The 17,173-nt window shown below is 35.1% G+C and overlaps 2 protein-coding genes across 2 annotated transcripts in view; one reads left to right on the top strand and one right to left on the bottom strand.

Moving 5' to 3' along the window:
• Positions 1-17,173, top strand: part of LOC136031952 (adenosine deaminase-like) — a 233,178-nt gene that overhangs the window by 88,638 nt on the left and 127,367 nt on the right. The window lies entirely within an intron of this gene.
• The window catches only part of LOC136031954 (uncharacterized), a 28,051-nt gene continuing 23,784 nt past the window's right edge, over positions 12,907-17,173 (bottom strand). The window contains exon 4 of the mRNA XM_065711964.1: positions 12,907-13,206. Coding sequence (XP_065568036.1) covers positions 13,015-13,206 — 192 coding nt within the window. The 3' untranslated portion in view covers positions 12,907-13,014. The remainder of the gene's footprint in view (positions 13,207-17,173) is intronic.

The raw sequence follows: 17,173 nt of genomic DNA, 5'->3' as shown, positions 1-17,173 counted from the left end.
AGAGGTAGAACCTCCCTTTATTCTCTTTTTTTTAAAGAGAATAAAAAATTATCTTGTTTTGAATTAGTTTAATTTGAATAAAGATTCTAAATAGAAAAGTGATTTTAAGCTTTATTGAGGTTTTTTGTGTGTGGGGATTGGAGTGGTTTCCCCCTGGAAGAGGAGGTGGGGACTTGTAAGGATGGTTTTGTTGGTAGGGGCCATGGTCGTATCGAGGAGTGGAGGGGGAGCCATAGTGTGTATTTATTTTTGAGGTGATAAGGGACTCAGCATGCATTTTTTGCATAGAGATGAGAGATTATGTATGTTATGACTGTTATAATTTTTTTTTAATAAACCCGAATGAACTGAAACTTATTAAGAGCACATCAGTGTGTTTTTTTTCTCTATGAAGGGTCATAAGTCTGGATTAATTAAAAAAAACAACTTTTTCCGCCAATTAAGTTTTCAAAGAAAACTAAAGAACCCCATTAAACCGAATATTAGTAAAAATAGAATTAAACAATCTACCAAGTATAAAACTACCACAAATCGGCGTCAATGAAAAAATTACACCCAAAACGCACGGAAATTACAATAAATGACCGCGTCAACCAGAAAATGAGTAGAAATTAGTTTGAGTTGGCCTCAAAACTCCTATGCTTTCTAAAGGCCAGAACATAATTTGTGCTTTACTAAAGAGATTACAAAAGCTTTTAAGCTTTTAAGCTTTTCAGTAAAGTGCAAATTATGTTCTGGCCTTTGGAAGGAGTAGGAGTTCAATTACGCTGAAATAAATTGCTATCTCAGAATGTTGATTGGGTGCGTTTTGGTAAATTAGGGACATATGGGTGGTTTGTCACTCTCGAATCACTTTTGACTCTTAATAGATAAAGTGCACTGTAACTTCCAATTTCAAATCAAATTGAACCCCATCTGGAGTTTATACGACCACTCATTCCATAAGAACCTTGTCTGCCCTCAGGGTTAACTTACAACCCTTGTTATGGTTCTAAGGGGTCATTTCACCCTAAAGGCGTTGTTACGAGGGGCGTGGGGGGGGGGAGCTGGCTGTTCTCAAATCACTTTTGATTCTTAATAAGGGCACTATAATATCCGATTTTAAATCAAATTAGTCCCATCTGCAGTTTATACGAACACCCATTACATAAAAACCTACGTGTCCCCAGGGCATAAATTACGGTCCCTGCCCCAGGCTCTTTTGGTTTGTTTCAACCCCAAAAGCCTTGCTATATGATCTTCGGACTATTTCGAATACAATAACTCTCACAGTTTCTATTGGATGCATTTCGGGAAAACACGATGTGTGGGAGGAAAGGGTAGATGCCCTCTATTTACTTTGACTCTTAAAAATCACACAAGAACTTCTGGTTACAAATCCAATGAACCCTCTTCGATCACCATCCTCGAAGAACTTCAGACCCTTCAGCTAGGCTGAACAAAATAGCTATCTCAAAATTTTGATTGGATGTGTTTGGGAAAATGATGGACATAAGAAAAGGGGGGATGGTTGCTGTTTAATCACTTTTGACTCTTAATAATTGCACTATACCTTCCAATTTCAAATCAAATGAGTCCGTTCTGAAGCTTAAAGGACCACCCATTCCGTAAATACCTTATATGCTCCCAGAACATAACTTACAACTCCTGCCCCAGGGTTCTAGGCAGTTGTATAAGCCCTGGAGGCATCTTTATATGTTTTTGGACAATTTTAAACAAAATGGCTATCTGACAATTTCAATCAGATGTGTTTGGTGAAAAGAGGGACTGTTGGAGGGCAGTCTAGTTAACGCTCATCACTTTTGACTCTTCAAATGGAACTAGGATTTCCAATATTCCACCAACTGAGCCACTTCTAAAGTTTATACAGCCATTCCTTCCATAAAAGCCTTAAATGACCCCGGGGCATAATTTATAGCTCTTTTAACCAAGCTCTGGTGGTTTGTATGAACCCCTAAAGACTTTTTATATGAGTTTTAAACTATATGAATAAAATGGCTATCTCAAAATTTCTATTGGATCCATTTCAGGAGAATACCATGAGTGTGTGTGGGGTGGGGGACTGCTGCTCTCTGATCACTTTGACTCTTAAGATGAAACTAGAACCTGTCATTGTCAATACAATGAGCCTTCTCTGAATTTTATACGACCACCCTTTCTAAGGAAACCTTATATGCCCCATGGGAATAACTTAGAACCCTTGCCCTGAGGTCTATTGGGGGGGGGGCAGTGTACAAAGACATAAATTCCAAACTTTTCAACTACGCTGAACAAAATTCTTATCTCAAATATTCTATTGGGTATATTTTGGTAAATAATGGGCGTGGAGGTGGTTATTTGCTCTCCAGTCATTTCTGACTATTAAATAGGGCACTAGCACTCCCAATTTTCAATTGAATGAGCCCTTTGTGCAGTTTCTGTGACAACTCCTTTTATACGAAGTGCCCTGGTCTAGAAAAGATTACATTGCGCCAACATTTTATTTTGCCAACAACTATTACACTGCTTATCATAATTGAAAACAAACATTCATTCCATATTTCGCATTTATTTGGTCTTTCTTGAGCATGAACATCCATGTCCCTGGATAAATGAGACTTTTATAAAATATTTTACTGCATTCTTTGCAATTATAAAGTTATATTGCAATTATGCAATTATAAATATGTGTGAATAAAATGAAAGACAAAGAAAATACTTTGGCATATACAGTTTATTTTTAAGATATTTCATGTGGGAACTTCATATGGCTGAAAAGCTCAATTCCACGAAAACATTTTACTGAAAAGTTTACAATTATAAGTTTTTTTTTTCAAGTAGGAGGTCTCAAAAATGTGAATAAATAGGAGTTAAAAGCAAAGAGCTTATTATATATCTTTCATTTGTAAGGTTTTTCCCCAGTATGTAGCATCACATGGTTGAATAAATAGAGACTCTGAGAAAACATGTTGCTGCTCACTTGGCAATCATATTCCTTTTTCCAAATATGAAGTCTAGCATGTGTGGATAAATTAAAGCTGAAAGCAAACAGTGTATTACACATCTTGCATGCATTAGTTTTCTTTCTGTATGAACCATCACATGGTTGGTTAAATGAGAGTAAAAGTGTATATTGTATACTTGGTATCGTGTGAAATAGGACCTCTTTGAAGAGTCAAAGCTTTTACTCGGTTTTCAGTTTGGGTGAAAACGTTATCAGTGGTGTGTATATGATGTGTTCCTACTCTCCCAATTCAATCAATAGTAAGAATAATAGCTTGCAGCTCCGCAGTCCTTATTTTCTTCACTAAAGGTTCAGCTCCATAACTCTTGGGTTCTTCTTATTCGCCCTGATCTGTTGTATATATTTATTCTAAGCCTATTTGAACAAATATTTTGTTATTCCACTCATTTTGAAAATGACCAGTCCAGTTACAAAGACGAGCTATCATTTACAATTAAAGCTGGATTTGAATTTGAAAATTAATGATTTCGTTATCTAGATGGCGCTCTTAGGGCCATCTAGATAACGACTAGATTTAGTGGTCACTAAATTTTAAATTGAACTATAGCAGGGATGTCCACAAATCTATTGAGTTTCTTTCTATTTTTAGCTTTCTTTACTATTAAAAAAAAATCAAATTCGAAGGAAAGATGAAAAAAAAGCTCGAAAGAAAATAAAAATATATAAGAGCTCATTAGATTGTAGCAGGGGTGTCAACAAATCTATTGAGTTTTTTTCTAGTTTTAGCTTTCTTTAGTCTAAAAAAAAAATCGGATTCGAGGGAAAGATGAAAAAAAGCTAAAAAGAAAATAAAAATAAACAAGAACTAACTACATTGCAGCAGAGGTGTCCGTGAATCTTTTGAGTTTCTTTCTAGTTTTAGCTTCTTTACTATTGAAAACAATCAGACTCGAGGGAAAGATGAAAAAAAGGCCAAAAGAAAATAAAAACAAATAAGAGCTAACTAGATTGTAGCGGTGTCCATAAATCTATTGAGTTTCTGTCTAGTTTTAGCTTTCTTTACTTTTAAAATAAATAATCAGACTCAAGGGGAAAATGAAAAAAAAGCTCAAAAGAAAATAAAAATAAATTAGAACTAACTAGATTTTAGCAGGGCTGTCCACAAATCTATTGAGATTCTTTCTAATTTTAGCTTTCCTTACTAATAAAAAGAATATGATTTTAAGGGAAGATGAAAAAAAGCTAAAAAGAAAATAAAAATAATAAAAGCTTACTAGATTGTAGCAGGGGAGTTTGGAGACTCTTGTTTATTATTATTAAGACCTTTAAGCCCTTTTCTTCAGTAAAATATACACTCCCTAAATAACCATGGATCTCACGCGGGCTTCTACACTCTATTTCAATAAAAAAAAATAAGCTATTTAAAATATCTATGTCATTCCCATCTACTAAAAATAAAGAAGAGTTTAAAAAGTATAAAAATGTCCTGACACAGTTAATTCGGAAAGCAAAAGCTAGATATTTTGAAAAATCATTTGTAGAAGCTCGTGGGGATTAAAAACACACTTGGAGACTTATTAACTCTCTGTTGGGAAGGTCTCAGAAATCTTCATTTCCGAATGAAATGCTACGTGGTGATGGTACTTTTTCTTCCGATGAGCAGGAAATAGTGAACTTGATCAAATGCTCATTTTGTAAGCATCGGTGAAAAAACAGCTAATGCATCTCATGTTTCTCCAAATAATAATTATAATGATTTATTTAAAGATCACATGCCCCCTCTCTCTGATAAAAGCATGTTCCTTTCCCCGGTCACTGAAATTGAACTAAAAAACATCATATCTAAAATGAAGAACGGTTCATCTGAAGCCCTTGATGGATCTTCGACTAATTTGGTCAAAGAAATATTCCCAGTTATATCACCGGTGTTACGCCACATTATTAATCTTATATTTGTAACTGGTGTCTATCCTTCAACATTTAAATCAGCAAGAATTGTGGCCCTACATAAAGGTGATGACCCGAGGCTTCCTGCTAATTAACGTCCTATATCGATACTCTCTGCTTTTTCGAAGGTTGTAGAGCGAGCACTGTATAACAGAATTTATTCTTTTTTTGAGAAATTTGATTACATTTCTAAACTTCAGTTTGGATTTAGAAAAGAGCATTGCACTGATCATCCTATGGCTATTATTGTCCAACATATTAGTGAATGTCTTGACCGTGGCGAAACGCCTGCAACTATATTTTTCGACATACAGAAAGCTTTTGATTCCATTTCTAATCAAATTCTTCTGTATAAGCTTTCGAATGCTGGTATTCGTGGTAATTGCCTTAGGTTACTTGAATCGTATCTTCATGGGAGGCAGCAGATACTTATATATAATGATGTTAGATCTGATTCCTTACAGCAGTCAGATATGGTTGCTGTTCTCCAGGTATCCGTATTAGGACCTCTGCTTTTCCTAGTTTACTCTAATGATTTGTGCTCAGCTACTGGAGTTTCTTCTATAGACATTCAGTTTGCTGACGACACTGCAGCAACCGGTTCTGGTAAATCTCGTGAAGAGGTAGTGGTCAATTTAACATCCACATATGATAGATTGTCTACTTGGCTCTCTGATAATAGACTACTTCTGAACAGAAAGAAGACGAAGTTTGTTGTTTACAGCAGGACGGGTCACAAGTTTCCAGATATAGAATCAGTTTCCCTTTCTACGAATGAACCTGAGTCTGTTATTGAAAGGGCTGTATCAATAAGATATCTGGGAGTTTTGTTTGATGAGAGTTTGTCATGGAAAGAGAAAATTAATCAGGTTAGAGCAAAGTCTGCCCGTGGAGTTGGTATAATGTGCAGACTGAAAAATCTTCTTCCATATTGCGCTCTTAAATATCTTTACTTTTCCCTTGTGCAATCCCATTTTGATTATGCATCTATTATTTTTTTGAACACTTTTAAAAGTAATGTTACCCCTTTACAGATTATCCAAAATAAAGCAGTTCGTATCCTTAAACCTTTTCTGCCATCGCAATCAAACTTCCCCTTAAAATCCACAACAGAGACCTTTTTTTCACTTCATCATATTCTTCCTGTTCGGCAAAGTATCCAATTTTTAAGTGTTATGTTTAAGATTAAGCTTGAACGAGAAAAGCTCCCCAGATATTTTGCATCGATGGGTCTTATTTCTTCTCCTTCATCTTCACAAGTTGAAACCCGTGGTAAATATAATCTGCGGACTCCTAAGGTAGTTACAGAGAGGTCGCGTTTTTGCCTGAGGTATTTGATTCCTCTACATTGGGAAAGTTTGAAAAATGAGATTGATTTTAATTTAAGCATAAATACTATAAGACGAAAGTTGAAAAGAGTGCTGATTGAAAGTTATAAAATCTAAATAACATGTTTTTTTTTTAATGATGTTTATTATTTTTAAGTATTGGGTTGGTCTCCAGGGTTCGCCCATGAGGCCTCCAGATGTCTTACGACTCACTTGGTTTTAAGTTGTAAATTTAATTGTGTCTCAAATTGGTGCGCGGAGGATGGAAATAGTATCGTACGGCACGGGATTTGTTTTTTAATTATTTCTGCCAAGATTGGTTAAGACAGTGGTTCCCAACCGGTGGTATGCGTACCCCAGGGGGTACGCGAAACCCTCGCAGGGGGTACGCGAAGGTCCCAAAATTAATTTAGTCTACATCTTTAAAACTTGTTTCTGACTCAGTTCCAACATTTCCCTCAAAATCAGATAACATAACCCATTGTACGTAATTTCAGACTCATTTTCAAAACTTTCGCTTTCAGTAACCCGCTAATTTTTCTCCATAGCCGTAAGGTCTCGATTTAAACTCAGCAGGTTCAGTATCTTGTCATCTGTTGAAACACGAAGTTCGTGAATTGTGGTTGCAAACAAAGATGGATAGATTCCTGATCAGGAATAACAAGAAGCCGAATGATGGTACCCAAAACTCTGAACCTGCACCTAAGAAGAAGAAATATGACGAATCATCGGTCAAAGTGCGTCGATATTTGTCAGAATACCTAGGGCTCGGATTTAGTGCGACAAAGTCTGATCCAGTGAATGCACAGTGCGTTTTTTGTGGTCAAGTCTTGGCCAACAGTTCCATGAAACCTGCGCATATGAACCAGCATCTCAGTACTGTGCACCCTTCTCATGTCGGTAAGCCCATAGAGTTTTTCAAGCGTAAACAAGAAGCATTCGCTAGTAACTGTTTGGAAATTGCAAAAGTGGCATCAGTTTCTTCAAAGGCTCTCCGGGCTTCGTATGCTGTTTCATATTTAGTTGCGAAACAGAAAAAACCGCACACCATCGCCGAATGTCTGATATTACCAGCATTAGTGAAAGTCAGTGAAATAATGTTTGACACGAAAACTGCTACTGCCCTTCAGTCTATACCTGTGTCGAACAATACCATTTCAAGAAGGATAGAAGACATTGCAAGCGATATTGTCATGCAGGTTATTGAGCAAATAAAGTTGACGAAGATGTTTGCGTTACAGCTTGATGAAAGCACGGATGTGTCAGGTGAAGCCCAGGTGATCGTCTTTGTTCGATATCAAGATTGTTCTGACATAAGAGAAAATATTCTGTTTTGTCAAAACCTACAGTCAAGAACAACAGGAGAAGAACTATTCAAGGTGATTGACAAATTCTTCGCAGAAGGGGGCATCTTGTGGGACTGGTGTCTATCAGTTTGCAGTGATGGAGCTGCCGCCCTAACAGGGAAGAATAATGGGCTCATGGCCTGGATAAGGAAGAAAAATCCAAAGGTGAAGTGGTTGCACTGCCTCATTCACAGGCAAGCTCTTGCATCGAAAAGGATGAACGCACATCTGCACGAGCCCCTCAACGAGGCTGTAAAAGTGATCAACTTCATCAAAGCCCGACCACTGAACTCAAGAATGTTCAAGTTGCTGGGCCAAGAGATGGGTTCAGAACATCAACATTTACTTCTGCACACAGAAGTTCGCTGGTTGTCTCGTGGGAAGATTTTAAACAGACTTTTCGAGCTTCGACAAGAAGTTCATATGTTTCTTCTGGAGCAAAAATATGCATTCAGTTCACTTTTTGAAAACCAGGACTGGGTTTGCAGGCTGGCCTATCTTGCGGATATTTTCGACAAACTGAATGACTTGAATCTGTCAATGCAAGGTTTCCGGACGGACGAACTCTCCCTGAATTCGAAGATGTGTGCTTTCATCAAGAAATTGGAGTTCTGGCTTAAAAAGGTTCAAAGAAACAGCGTTAGTGTCTTCCCGACCCTTGACAAGTTTGCGGACGATAGTGAAATTGATAACCTCAACACAATCTGTGATTGTATTCGGGAGCATCTGACAAAGTTGCGAGATGAACTTGTGTCATATTTCCCATCGATTATGAACCAAGATAGAACGCAGGATTGGATCCAAAATCCATTTGTTGAAGACGTGACCTCAAGCTCCGGTCTTAGTGACAAGCTTACAGAGAATCTGATCGAACTTGCCAGTGATCGCGCCTTAGAACTGAAATTCCAAAATGTAACTGTTTCCCAGTTTTGGCTGGAGGTGAAAGGAGAATACAAGGAACTAAGTGAAATCGCCATGTCTGCTTTGTTACCATTCGGATCCACTTACCTTTGTGAAGTGTCATTTTCGGCAATGTCATTGATCAAAACCAAACACAGAAACAGACTGAGTGTACAAAATGACCTTATAATTGCCGTTAGTGACATCGAGCCAAGATTTGATAATATTTTAGCAAAAAAGCAGCCTCAAGTTTCTCATTGATTTTGTACGTACATTTAAGCACCGTCATATTGGACAATAAATCTCGTGTTTTTGAAAATCTGATTTTAGTTAAGAAAAAAGTAAAACAACGATTCTCAAGAAAGGGGTACGCAAACTTTTTGGGCCTTGACTAGGGGTACGCAGACCGAAAAAGGTTGGGAACCACTGGGTTAAGAGAACTATTTATTTTTAATTTTTGTGCATATTTAGTGTTGCTTAAAGGTAGCTCAATTATATTCGAGCTATACTCTCAGCCTTGAGTTACCTAATATTTTGTATATATTGGTTATATTAAAAGTACCTTGAACCTTAAATAGGCTCAAAAGGAAATCTAAGATAAGCAAGAGCTGATGGGATGGTAGTAAGAGTATGCACAGACCTATTGAGCTTGTTTCTATTTCTAAAAATCATAAACTATTTAAACAAAATGAGACCCAAAATAAAGATAGAATTAAACTTGTAAGAAAAAAAAGATGACAAGATTATTTCAGGGGTGTGCAGTGCACAGATCCATCGAAAATTGTTGCTAGTTTTAGCTTTCATTAATATTTAAATAAAATTAGACTCGAAGGAAAGATAAAAATATCCCCGCAAGTAAATATAGAATAAATAAGACCTGATTAGAATTTAGAAGATGTTTGCACAGAGCTTTTGCAATTGCTTTTAACTTTTACTATTATTCAAATAAAATATGGCCCGGAAGAAAGTTAAAATAAGCTTGAAAGGAAATTCTAGCAAATCATAGCTAATAAGTGTGCGCAGATCTTTTGTATTTCTTGCTAATTTTACTTTTAATTGTTATCTAGATAATATCAGCAAACAAAAGTCAAATTTATCTTAAAAGAAAATGTTAATAAAAAAAGAGCTGATTAGAATGTAGCAGGTTTGTTTGTAGATCTTTTGCGGTTGTTGCTGGTTTTACCTTTCATTACTTATTAAACAAAATCAAACTTAAAAGAAAAATAAACATAGGTTCGAAAGAGAATTCAATTCAATTCAATTTATTCAAATAAAACTAAAATATAACACCAATAATAATAAATAAAGATCCTGGAAGCGAACTTGTTGAGGACCATAACCACAAAAAATTGAAAATGAAGAAGAGAGAAAAAAAAGAAAAGAGAAAACATGGGTAACTAAAGCAAATTGAATAAGAATTTAGAGAGTTATAATATCAAAATTTTAGTACATTGTTATACAGCGTGCGAAAACTTGTGGATAGCTCGACACTGGAGGGTATTATATTCCATTGAAGTATAGATTTATAAATGGGGGATCGCTGGGCGGAACTAGAGACACACTTGGGGACAATGAAGGAACGGTTGGATGAACGGAGACAGAGGCCTTCAGAATTATTAATATTAAAATAAGATAATAACTGAGGAGGAAGATTTTTATGGTAAGCGGAGTATGCAAGGTATAGATTTAATTTTTTGATGATTTGTTCAAAAGGGATAATACCAAAATCGGAGTACAAGTCCTGGGTGGGATATAGTCGGGGCAGCCGAAAAACTGCTTTGATGGCACGGTTTTGGGCAGATTTTAATTTATTGGTAACTGAAGGAAAAGTGTTGCCCCAAACAGATCCACAGTATGAGATATATGGGTAAATAAAAGAGTAATAAAGGGTGACAAGGATATCGGGAGGAAGAAAATAATTCGCACGATTAATCATACTTACCGGTCGCAAAATTATGGCTCTGATGTAGGACACGTGTGTTGCAAATGATAGGGAGGAGTCTATGTGGACACCAAGAAACTTGGCAACTTCGACCTGTGGGAGGAGATTGGTAGAATAAGAAAATATATTTTCAAATCATGCGAAAAATGGGATTGGGGGGTTTTAGGGCGGGGGGGGGTGAGTATACTGTACAATTTTATCCTAAAATGTCAAATGATTATTGAAACGCAAGTATTTTTACTTCATAGCTCAAAAGCACATGCTTTAAGGGTTTGCTCTGGTACTTATTTAAAAATAGAAGATATACAAGGTAAAATTCCTTCTAGTACATAATTAAATAAAAAAACAAGTTTTTTCAACTGAAAGTAAGGAGGAAAATTAAAATTTAAAATGAATTGACATTATTAAGTGTATGATGGGGCTCGTCCTCTTGTCAATACCTTGCTCTTTACGCTGAAGTTTGAATTTTGTTTTAATTCTTTAAGAATAACCCCTGAATCACAAAGGCCGTATAATTACAATAAATAGCTCTTTTGAAATTACTAAAAAAAAACTTTAGGGTAAAGAGCGAGGTATTGACAAGAGAGTGAACCCCCACACATACGTAATAATATCTGTACGTTTGAAGTTTTAATGGTAATCCATATTTTCAGTTGAAAAACCGTATTTTTTATTTAATTTATGATCACTTCTAAATAATGCTGGGAAATCCGGCACCCCATTCATGTAAAATTCCCTTCCTCTGATCCTCCTATGTAACCTATGTACATGTAACAAGTAAATATGTAACATTGTAAAAAGGTTTGGCTCTGGTCCAGGGACAAGATTTCAATAATTCAACAGATAAAAGAGATGCAAAAACAATCAATGCTTGCACGCTAAAGTTTTTTTTTGTTACTTTCAAAAGACTTATTTATTCCAATTAAACAACCTTTGTGATTCAGGGTTCATTCTTAAGGAATTGGAAAAAAATTTGAACCTTAGCGTAAAGAGCGAGGTATTGACGAGGAGACAATCCCCTTATATTTGTAATAATTTCTGTTCGTTTTAAGTTTTAATGTTGCTCCTTACTTTCAGTAGAAAAAACTTGTATTTTTATATAATTTCTGATCGCTTCTTAAATGATGCTGGGAAATCTGGCACCCCTTGATGGAAAATCCCCTTCCTCCATGGAAAGTTCTTCCATGGAAATATTGTCCCATGTAAACCTCTCTCCCAAATCCCACCAGAAAAAATCCCCAATGAAAATGTCTGTATACATTCCAATAACCAATACTATATGTATACAATGGGCATAGTTCATAACTTGCATCCCTTCTCCCAGGGAGTGATGGTTACTACGTCGTCCTCAGAGACATATTTATTAGATTTTCCCACTATGTTGTACAAAATACCTATCTCAAAATTTCGATCGGGTGACTTTGGGAAAAAGTGAGCGTTGGAGGGGGCCCACCGCCCTCCAGTTTTTTGGTCACTTAAAAAGGACACAAGAACTTTTAATTTCCTTTTGAATTAACCTTTTGCTATATTCTGGGACCTCTGGGTTGATACAATCCCCATAAAAAAACACGCATCCGTGATCTTATTTCTTGCAAAAATACAAAATTCCACATTTTTGCAGATAGGAGCTTGAAACCACTACAATAGGATTATCTGATAGGCTGAATCTGAAGGTTTTATTTTCATTAAGATTCTACGACTTAAAGGTTGTTTCCCCCTTTTTTGAAAATAATTCAAATTTTTTCAGGCTCTTAACTTTTGATGGGTGAATTTAACTTGATGAATTTTAGTATAAAAATTCGATTCTTTTGATGTTTCTATTGGTACAAAATTCTGTTTGTTTTTAGTTCTGGTTACTATTGAGCCGGGCCACTCCCTACTTTCAGTTTATTACCGCGAAATGTTTGAAAGATGCTAAATTGGGATCATCATTCCCACGGCTTGAAATGTAAGCCCTGCAGCTTCGCAAGGCAAAATCCTCAGATTGCTCCGAGCTACAATTTAAGGTAAAGCAAGGTAACAGGGATGTTCTACATGAACACCAGTTTGTAAGTAACGCCCCCTAGGCAATTGTAAGATTGCACACAAATAGGGAATAGAAAATATTACCATTTGAAAAAGAAGCTCCTATAGTCTTTGCAAGTTTACTCCCCTTACCACCCCTCTCCACACAGAAATTTTCTGACAATACTTCTTGTGCAAATATACCTCCCCCACCATTCTCCACCCTGAAAATTCTCGGAAGACACTTATGATGCTTCAGCTAACTTTGGCACCTTAGTGCCGGTAGGTCTTGAATATGATCTCTTACTCTACTTAGAAAAAGATTCTCGCAATGAAATGGGCACTATTACCCCCAAGTAGCCATATTAAAGCCATAGACCAAATATATTCTCGAGAATAAAGAGGGATTAGGGACAAATTTCTAAGATGGATAGACAACTAACCTGAGACTTAACTCTACTGCAAGTGTTACCATAAACATCCTGAACTTCAACACATATTCAAAGAACTTTAATGAAACAATACTGTAAATATAATATTAATGCAATGAAATTTTCGAACAAAATTCGCTTTCTCTCATCTAAAAGGCAACATTAAGAGGTTTTAACCTTGTTGTGTGGGCACTTCAGTGGTAAAAAACCTCTGGTATCTTTCATTCACTCTTGAGTCAATTTCGGCCTTGCTGCAATCGTAATTATACCAGTGATCGCATACTAAGTGCTCTTGATTAAAAATTGTACCAACTCCACAAAGATGAGTGTATCGACGTCCGTCAAACAGACACTGATGATAAACCTGAAATTGGGATTAGGGCAATAGAAGGTTTTTGAAAACTATTTATTCGTATATTAGCCTTTTTTGTTCGAAATTCTGATGGCTAATGTACAACCACTATGCAGAAAGTTTGGAAAAAATACTATTTTATTCCTTTGTCTATATCGCTGTTTCACCAGGAATAAGTCTAGTCCAAAAGAGAATCATACAGCCAAACATTCTAAATAGAATAGAGGTCAGAGCTTTTGAATTTTTCCATTTTGACCCCCACCCCCAGATTCAAGATTTAAGATCAGCTTCTTTTATTTATTTTGGGTACTTGATAAAGATGATGTCCGACAATCTAAAGATTAGCAGACACCAATCGTGTGTTTGGAGTTGGAGTTTAAAGATTAACTTCTGCCAATATTCAAAATCAAAATAAATTTCTCAAGCCATTTTTGTGAGCATGATTATCTTATTTTTTATGCTGGGCGAATAATTTCTTTTGGTTTGGATCACCACTTTGCCATGAATAGACTCAAGTCCCGTAGGGGCTTAAAGTGCCAGATTTCTTTAGGAGATTTATGAGATATATGTATACCTCTTCCGTGCCCCTTCTCCAAGTTGGAATTCAAGATTCATATACCCCTCTCCTCCACAACAAAAAAAAATACATAATATATAAGTATATAAGTTGGGCTATAAATATATAAGTTGGGCTATGTATTTGCAAATAAGGGGGATGAAATACTTGAACTGTTTTTAAGTCAAAAAATAATTCTTGCTTCATAATATGTAGAATGATTGTACCTAATACATCTTGAATGCCGACCCACTATGCTTCCCCCTTCCCTTAATGTACAAACAGCTAGCCCAAATTTGTTTCTGAAGTAGCGAAAAAACAAACAAAGAAACTGGGTTTTTTTTCGAGTTTTATAAATCGTAAATTTGAGTGAGTGGCGTATAATACACAGGTACCGGAATTTTTCACGGAGAAAGAGCCGGATTTTTCTGAAAACATCAGAAGTTAAATTTTTAAAAACAAGTTTTTTAAACTGAAAGTAAGAAGTAAGATCAAAATTTAAAACAAACAGAAATTATTACGCATACAAAAGGAGTTTTCCCTTCCACAAGACCTTACTCTTTGCGCTAAAGTTTTGACATTTGGCCTAATTCTTTAAGAACGATTCCTGAAATATAATGGCCATTCAATTAGAATAATAAGCTTAGCTCTAAAATTATATAAGAAAAAACCTTTGGCATAAAGAGTGAGGCCTTGAGGAGGAGGCAACCCCTTTCATATATGTAATAATCTCGGTTTGTTTTAAGGTTTGAGGTTGCTCCTTGCTTTCAGTTCCAAGAGTTGTTTTTTTCTGCATTTAATTAGTTACAGATAGCATTTGTTAATGGGAAATATCCAGAACAAGATTTCTAAAGAATAGTAAAGAGCCTCATTAAACCAAAAATGAGCAAAAATATTCGAATTTGACTCATTTGAGTTTGACTCATATGAGTCAAACCCAATACAAGCAAATATTAAAAGGAGTATGGCTGACACAACCCATGTCTTCTCAACACCAGAAGATAATTCGCACTTTGCTTTAAAAAAAAAAATATTAAATAACCGTGAATTGACAGTTTTACAGTGAAGAATATACGTATTCTGATATTTGGTTCTTATGGTATTAATGCTTCTTTATTTGTTAAAGTCAAAAAAGTGGAAACATTTAAAATATATTTTGTTTTCTGTAAAGTGCAAATTATGTTCTGGCCTTGAGGAAGTGCAGGGATTGTCAGCCCTACTTGTCCTAATTTGTGCTTGTTTTGAGTTTGAATAGGTTAGTTATTGTAAATCCTTTTCGTTTTGGGCTTAATTCATTTATTGATGGTGATTTGTGGTAGTTATATGCTTCGATAATTATTTGAATTTATTTTTGCTCATTTTTAGCTTAATGAGGCTGTTTTACTATTCTTTGACAAACTTGTTTTTGTAGAAAAAGCTTTTAAATTCATTTCTGTTCATTTTTTATTGACATAGTCTTTTTCATAGAAACAAAATTTTGTATCTTTTGTTGTTGTTTTTTTCTATTAGATTCCATAGTATCTACTTTGAAGACTACTTGACTTTATTTCAGCTCATATTTGGTTTACTGAGGCTTTTTACTTTTCTTTAAAAAGTTGTTCTGCATGTTTCCCATCAACAAATTCCATCTGTAAGTAATTAAATAAAAAACAAGTTTTTCAGCTGAGTAATGAGCAGCCTCAAGCCTTAAAACGAAAAGAAATTATTACGTATATGAAAGAGGTTGTCTCCTCCTCAGGACCTCACTCTTTACGCTAAAGTTTTTGTTTATGGAATTTTATAACAAAGCTTATTGTTCAAATTAAACGGCCATTTTGTTTCAGCAATTGTTCTTAAAGAATTAGGTCAAAAGTTTAGAGTGACTATTTAGTTTTCTAAGCATTCACACTTTGTCTGGTGTTTGTAGGAATAAGACTAAAGCATACACTGCATAATCAAATTTTCTAGCAAAGCTGAACAAAAACTCATAAATACTGCCATTTCTATTCCGTGAAATTACTCTTTCTGATAGAAATTCTTATAAATATAAGCATTCTTATTCGAATAACTTCCACCTTTCTGTATGACAATTTTGGATAATTCGAATATTTTGCTTCGTCTTGAAGGTCACTGTCTTTTAATTACAAACAGAAATTTTTGGTTCAGCCTACTATTAAATTGAACAATGTTTGGTCAGCATTAGATATTGACCTAATTCTTATAGCATATTGCAGTTAAGTGGATTGATGCTCTGCTTGGCAATATATGATCCGGGTTCGATCCCCGCCACAGCAAGGTTTGGTGAAAACCTTGCAACTTGTCTCTCTCTCTAAAAGAAAAGACCCAGCAACGGAAACATCGATTCGATACTCCATGCGCCAGCAATGGTTCAGGAGGGTCTCCAATTCTTATAAGATCAGTTAAGCCACTGTTAAGAAAAATAGTTGTTTTGTTTTTGTTTCACACGTTCTTTTTCCCCTCTAATATGTTTTTTTTATATTTGAAATCATATTAAATAGGTTACAATTATAAAAATCAATTCTTAATGTAAAAACTATCCAAGGTTTGATGAAAAAAAGAAGAAAGTGCTAACACGATAAGATAATTGAGATTCTAAAAATCTTAAACTGTACAGTTGTGATCGCAGGTCTCTTTTGGACATCATTTTTCGATCCTTCAATAATTATTTTTAGAAGTAAGGTTCTCTTTTTCATGTATTTTTAAAAGAATCACTTGTTGGGATGAAATATTAGGTATTATTGAAGTATTGATTTCATTTTAAAAACCTAATTTTCAAATATTGAAGAACACTAGAATTTTTTTTTATATTTGAAATCATAGTAAATAGGTTACAATTATAAAAATCAATTCTTAATGTAAAAACTATCCAAGGTTTGATGAAAAAAAGAAAAGAAAGTGCTAACACGATAAGATAATTGAGATTCTAAAAATCTTAAACTGTACAGTCGTGCTCGCAGGTCTCTTTTGGTCATCATTTTTCGATTCTTCAATAATTATTTTTAGAAGTAAGGTTCTCTTTTTCATGTATTTTTAAAAGAATCACTTGTTGGGATGAAATAGTAGGTATTATTGAAGTATTGATTTCATTTTAAAAACCTAGTTTTCGAATATTGAAGAACACTAGAAAACGGAAAAATAATAGAAAATTATAATTTAGCATAATCTTCTAGAAAGAATACGAAAATAAGCCTAATAATTATTGCTTGTGCTTTTGGGCTGAAGACAAAATAATTTAACTTTAACAAGGAAATAAATAGAAGTCCGTTAGCTCTAAACGGTTCAGCCAAGCAAAACTCGGAAGATTTTTTTTTTTATTTAAAGGGAGAGTTGTAAAAGTAAAAGCATAAAAGAGTTAGGTCTATGTGTACTGTGGAAGAAATTCATGGAAGCCCATTAATCGTGGAGCAGAAAATTCACCCCTTT

The sequence above is a fragment of the Artemia franciscana genome, chromosome 10 (genome assembly GCF_032884065.1).
Source record: "Artemia franciscana chromosome 10, ASM3288406v1, whole genome shotgun sequence".
Lineage (NCBI taxonomy): Eukaryota > Metazoa > Arthropoda > Branchiopoda > Anostraca > Artemiidae > Artemia > Artemia franciscana.
This window is presented reverse-complemented; position numbering and strand designations above follow the sequence as displayed.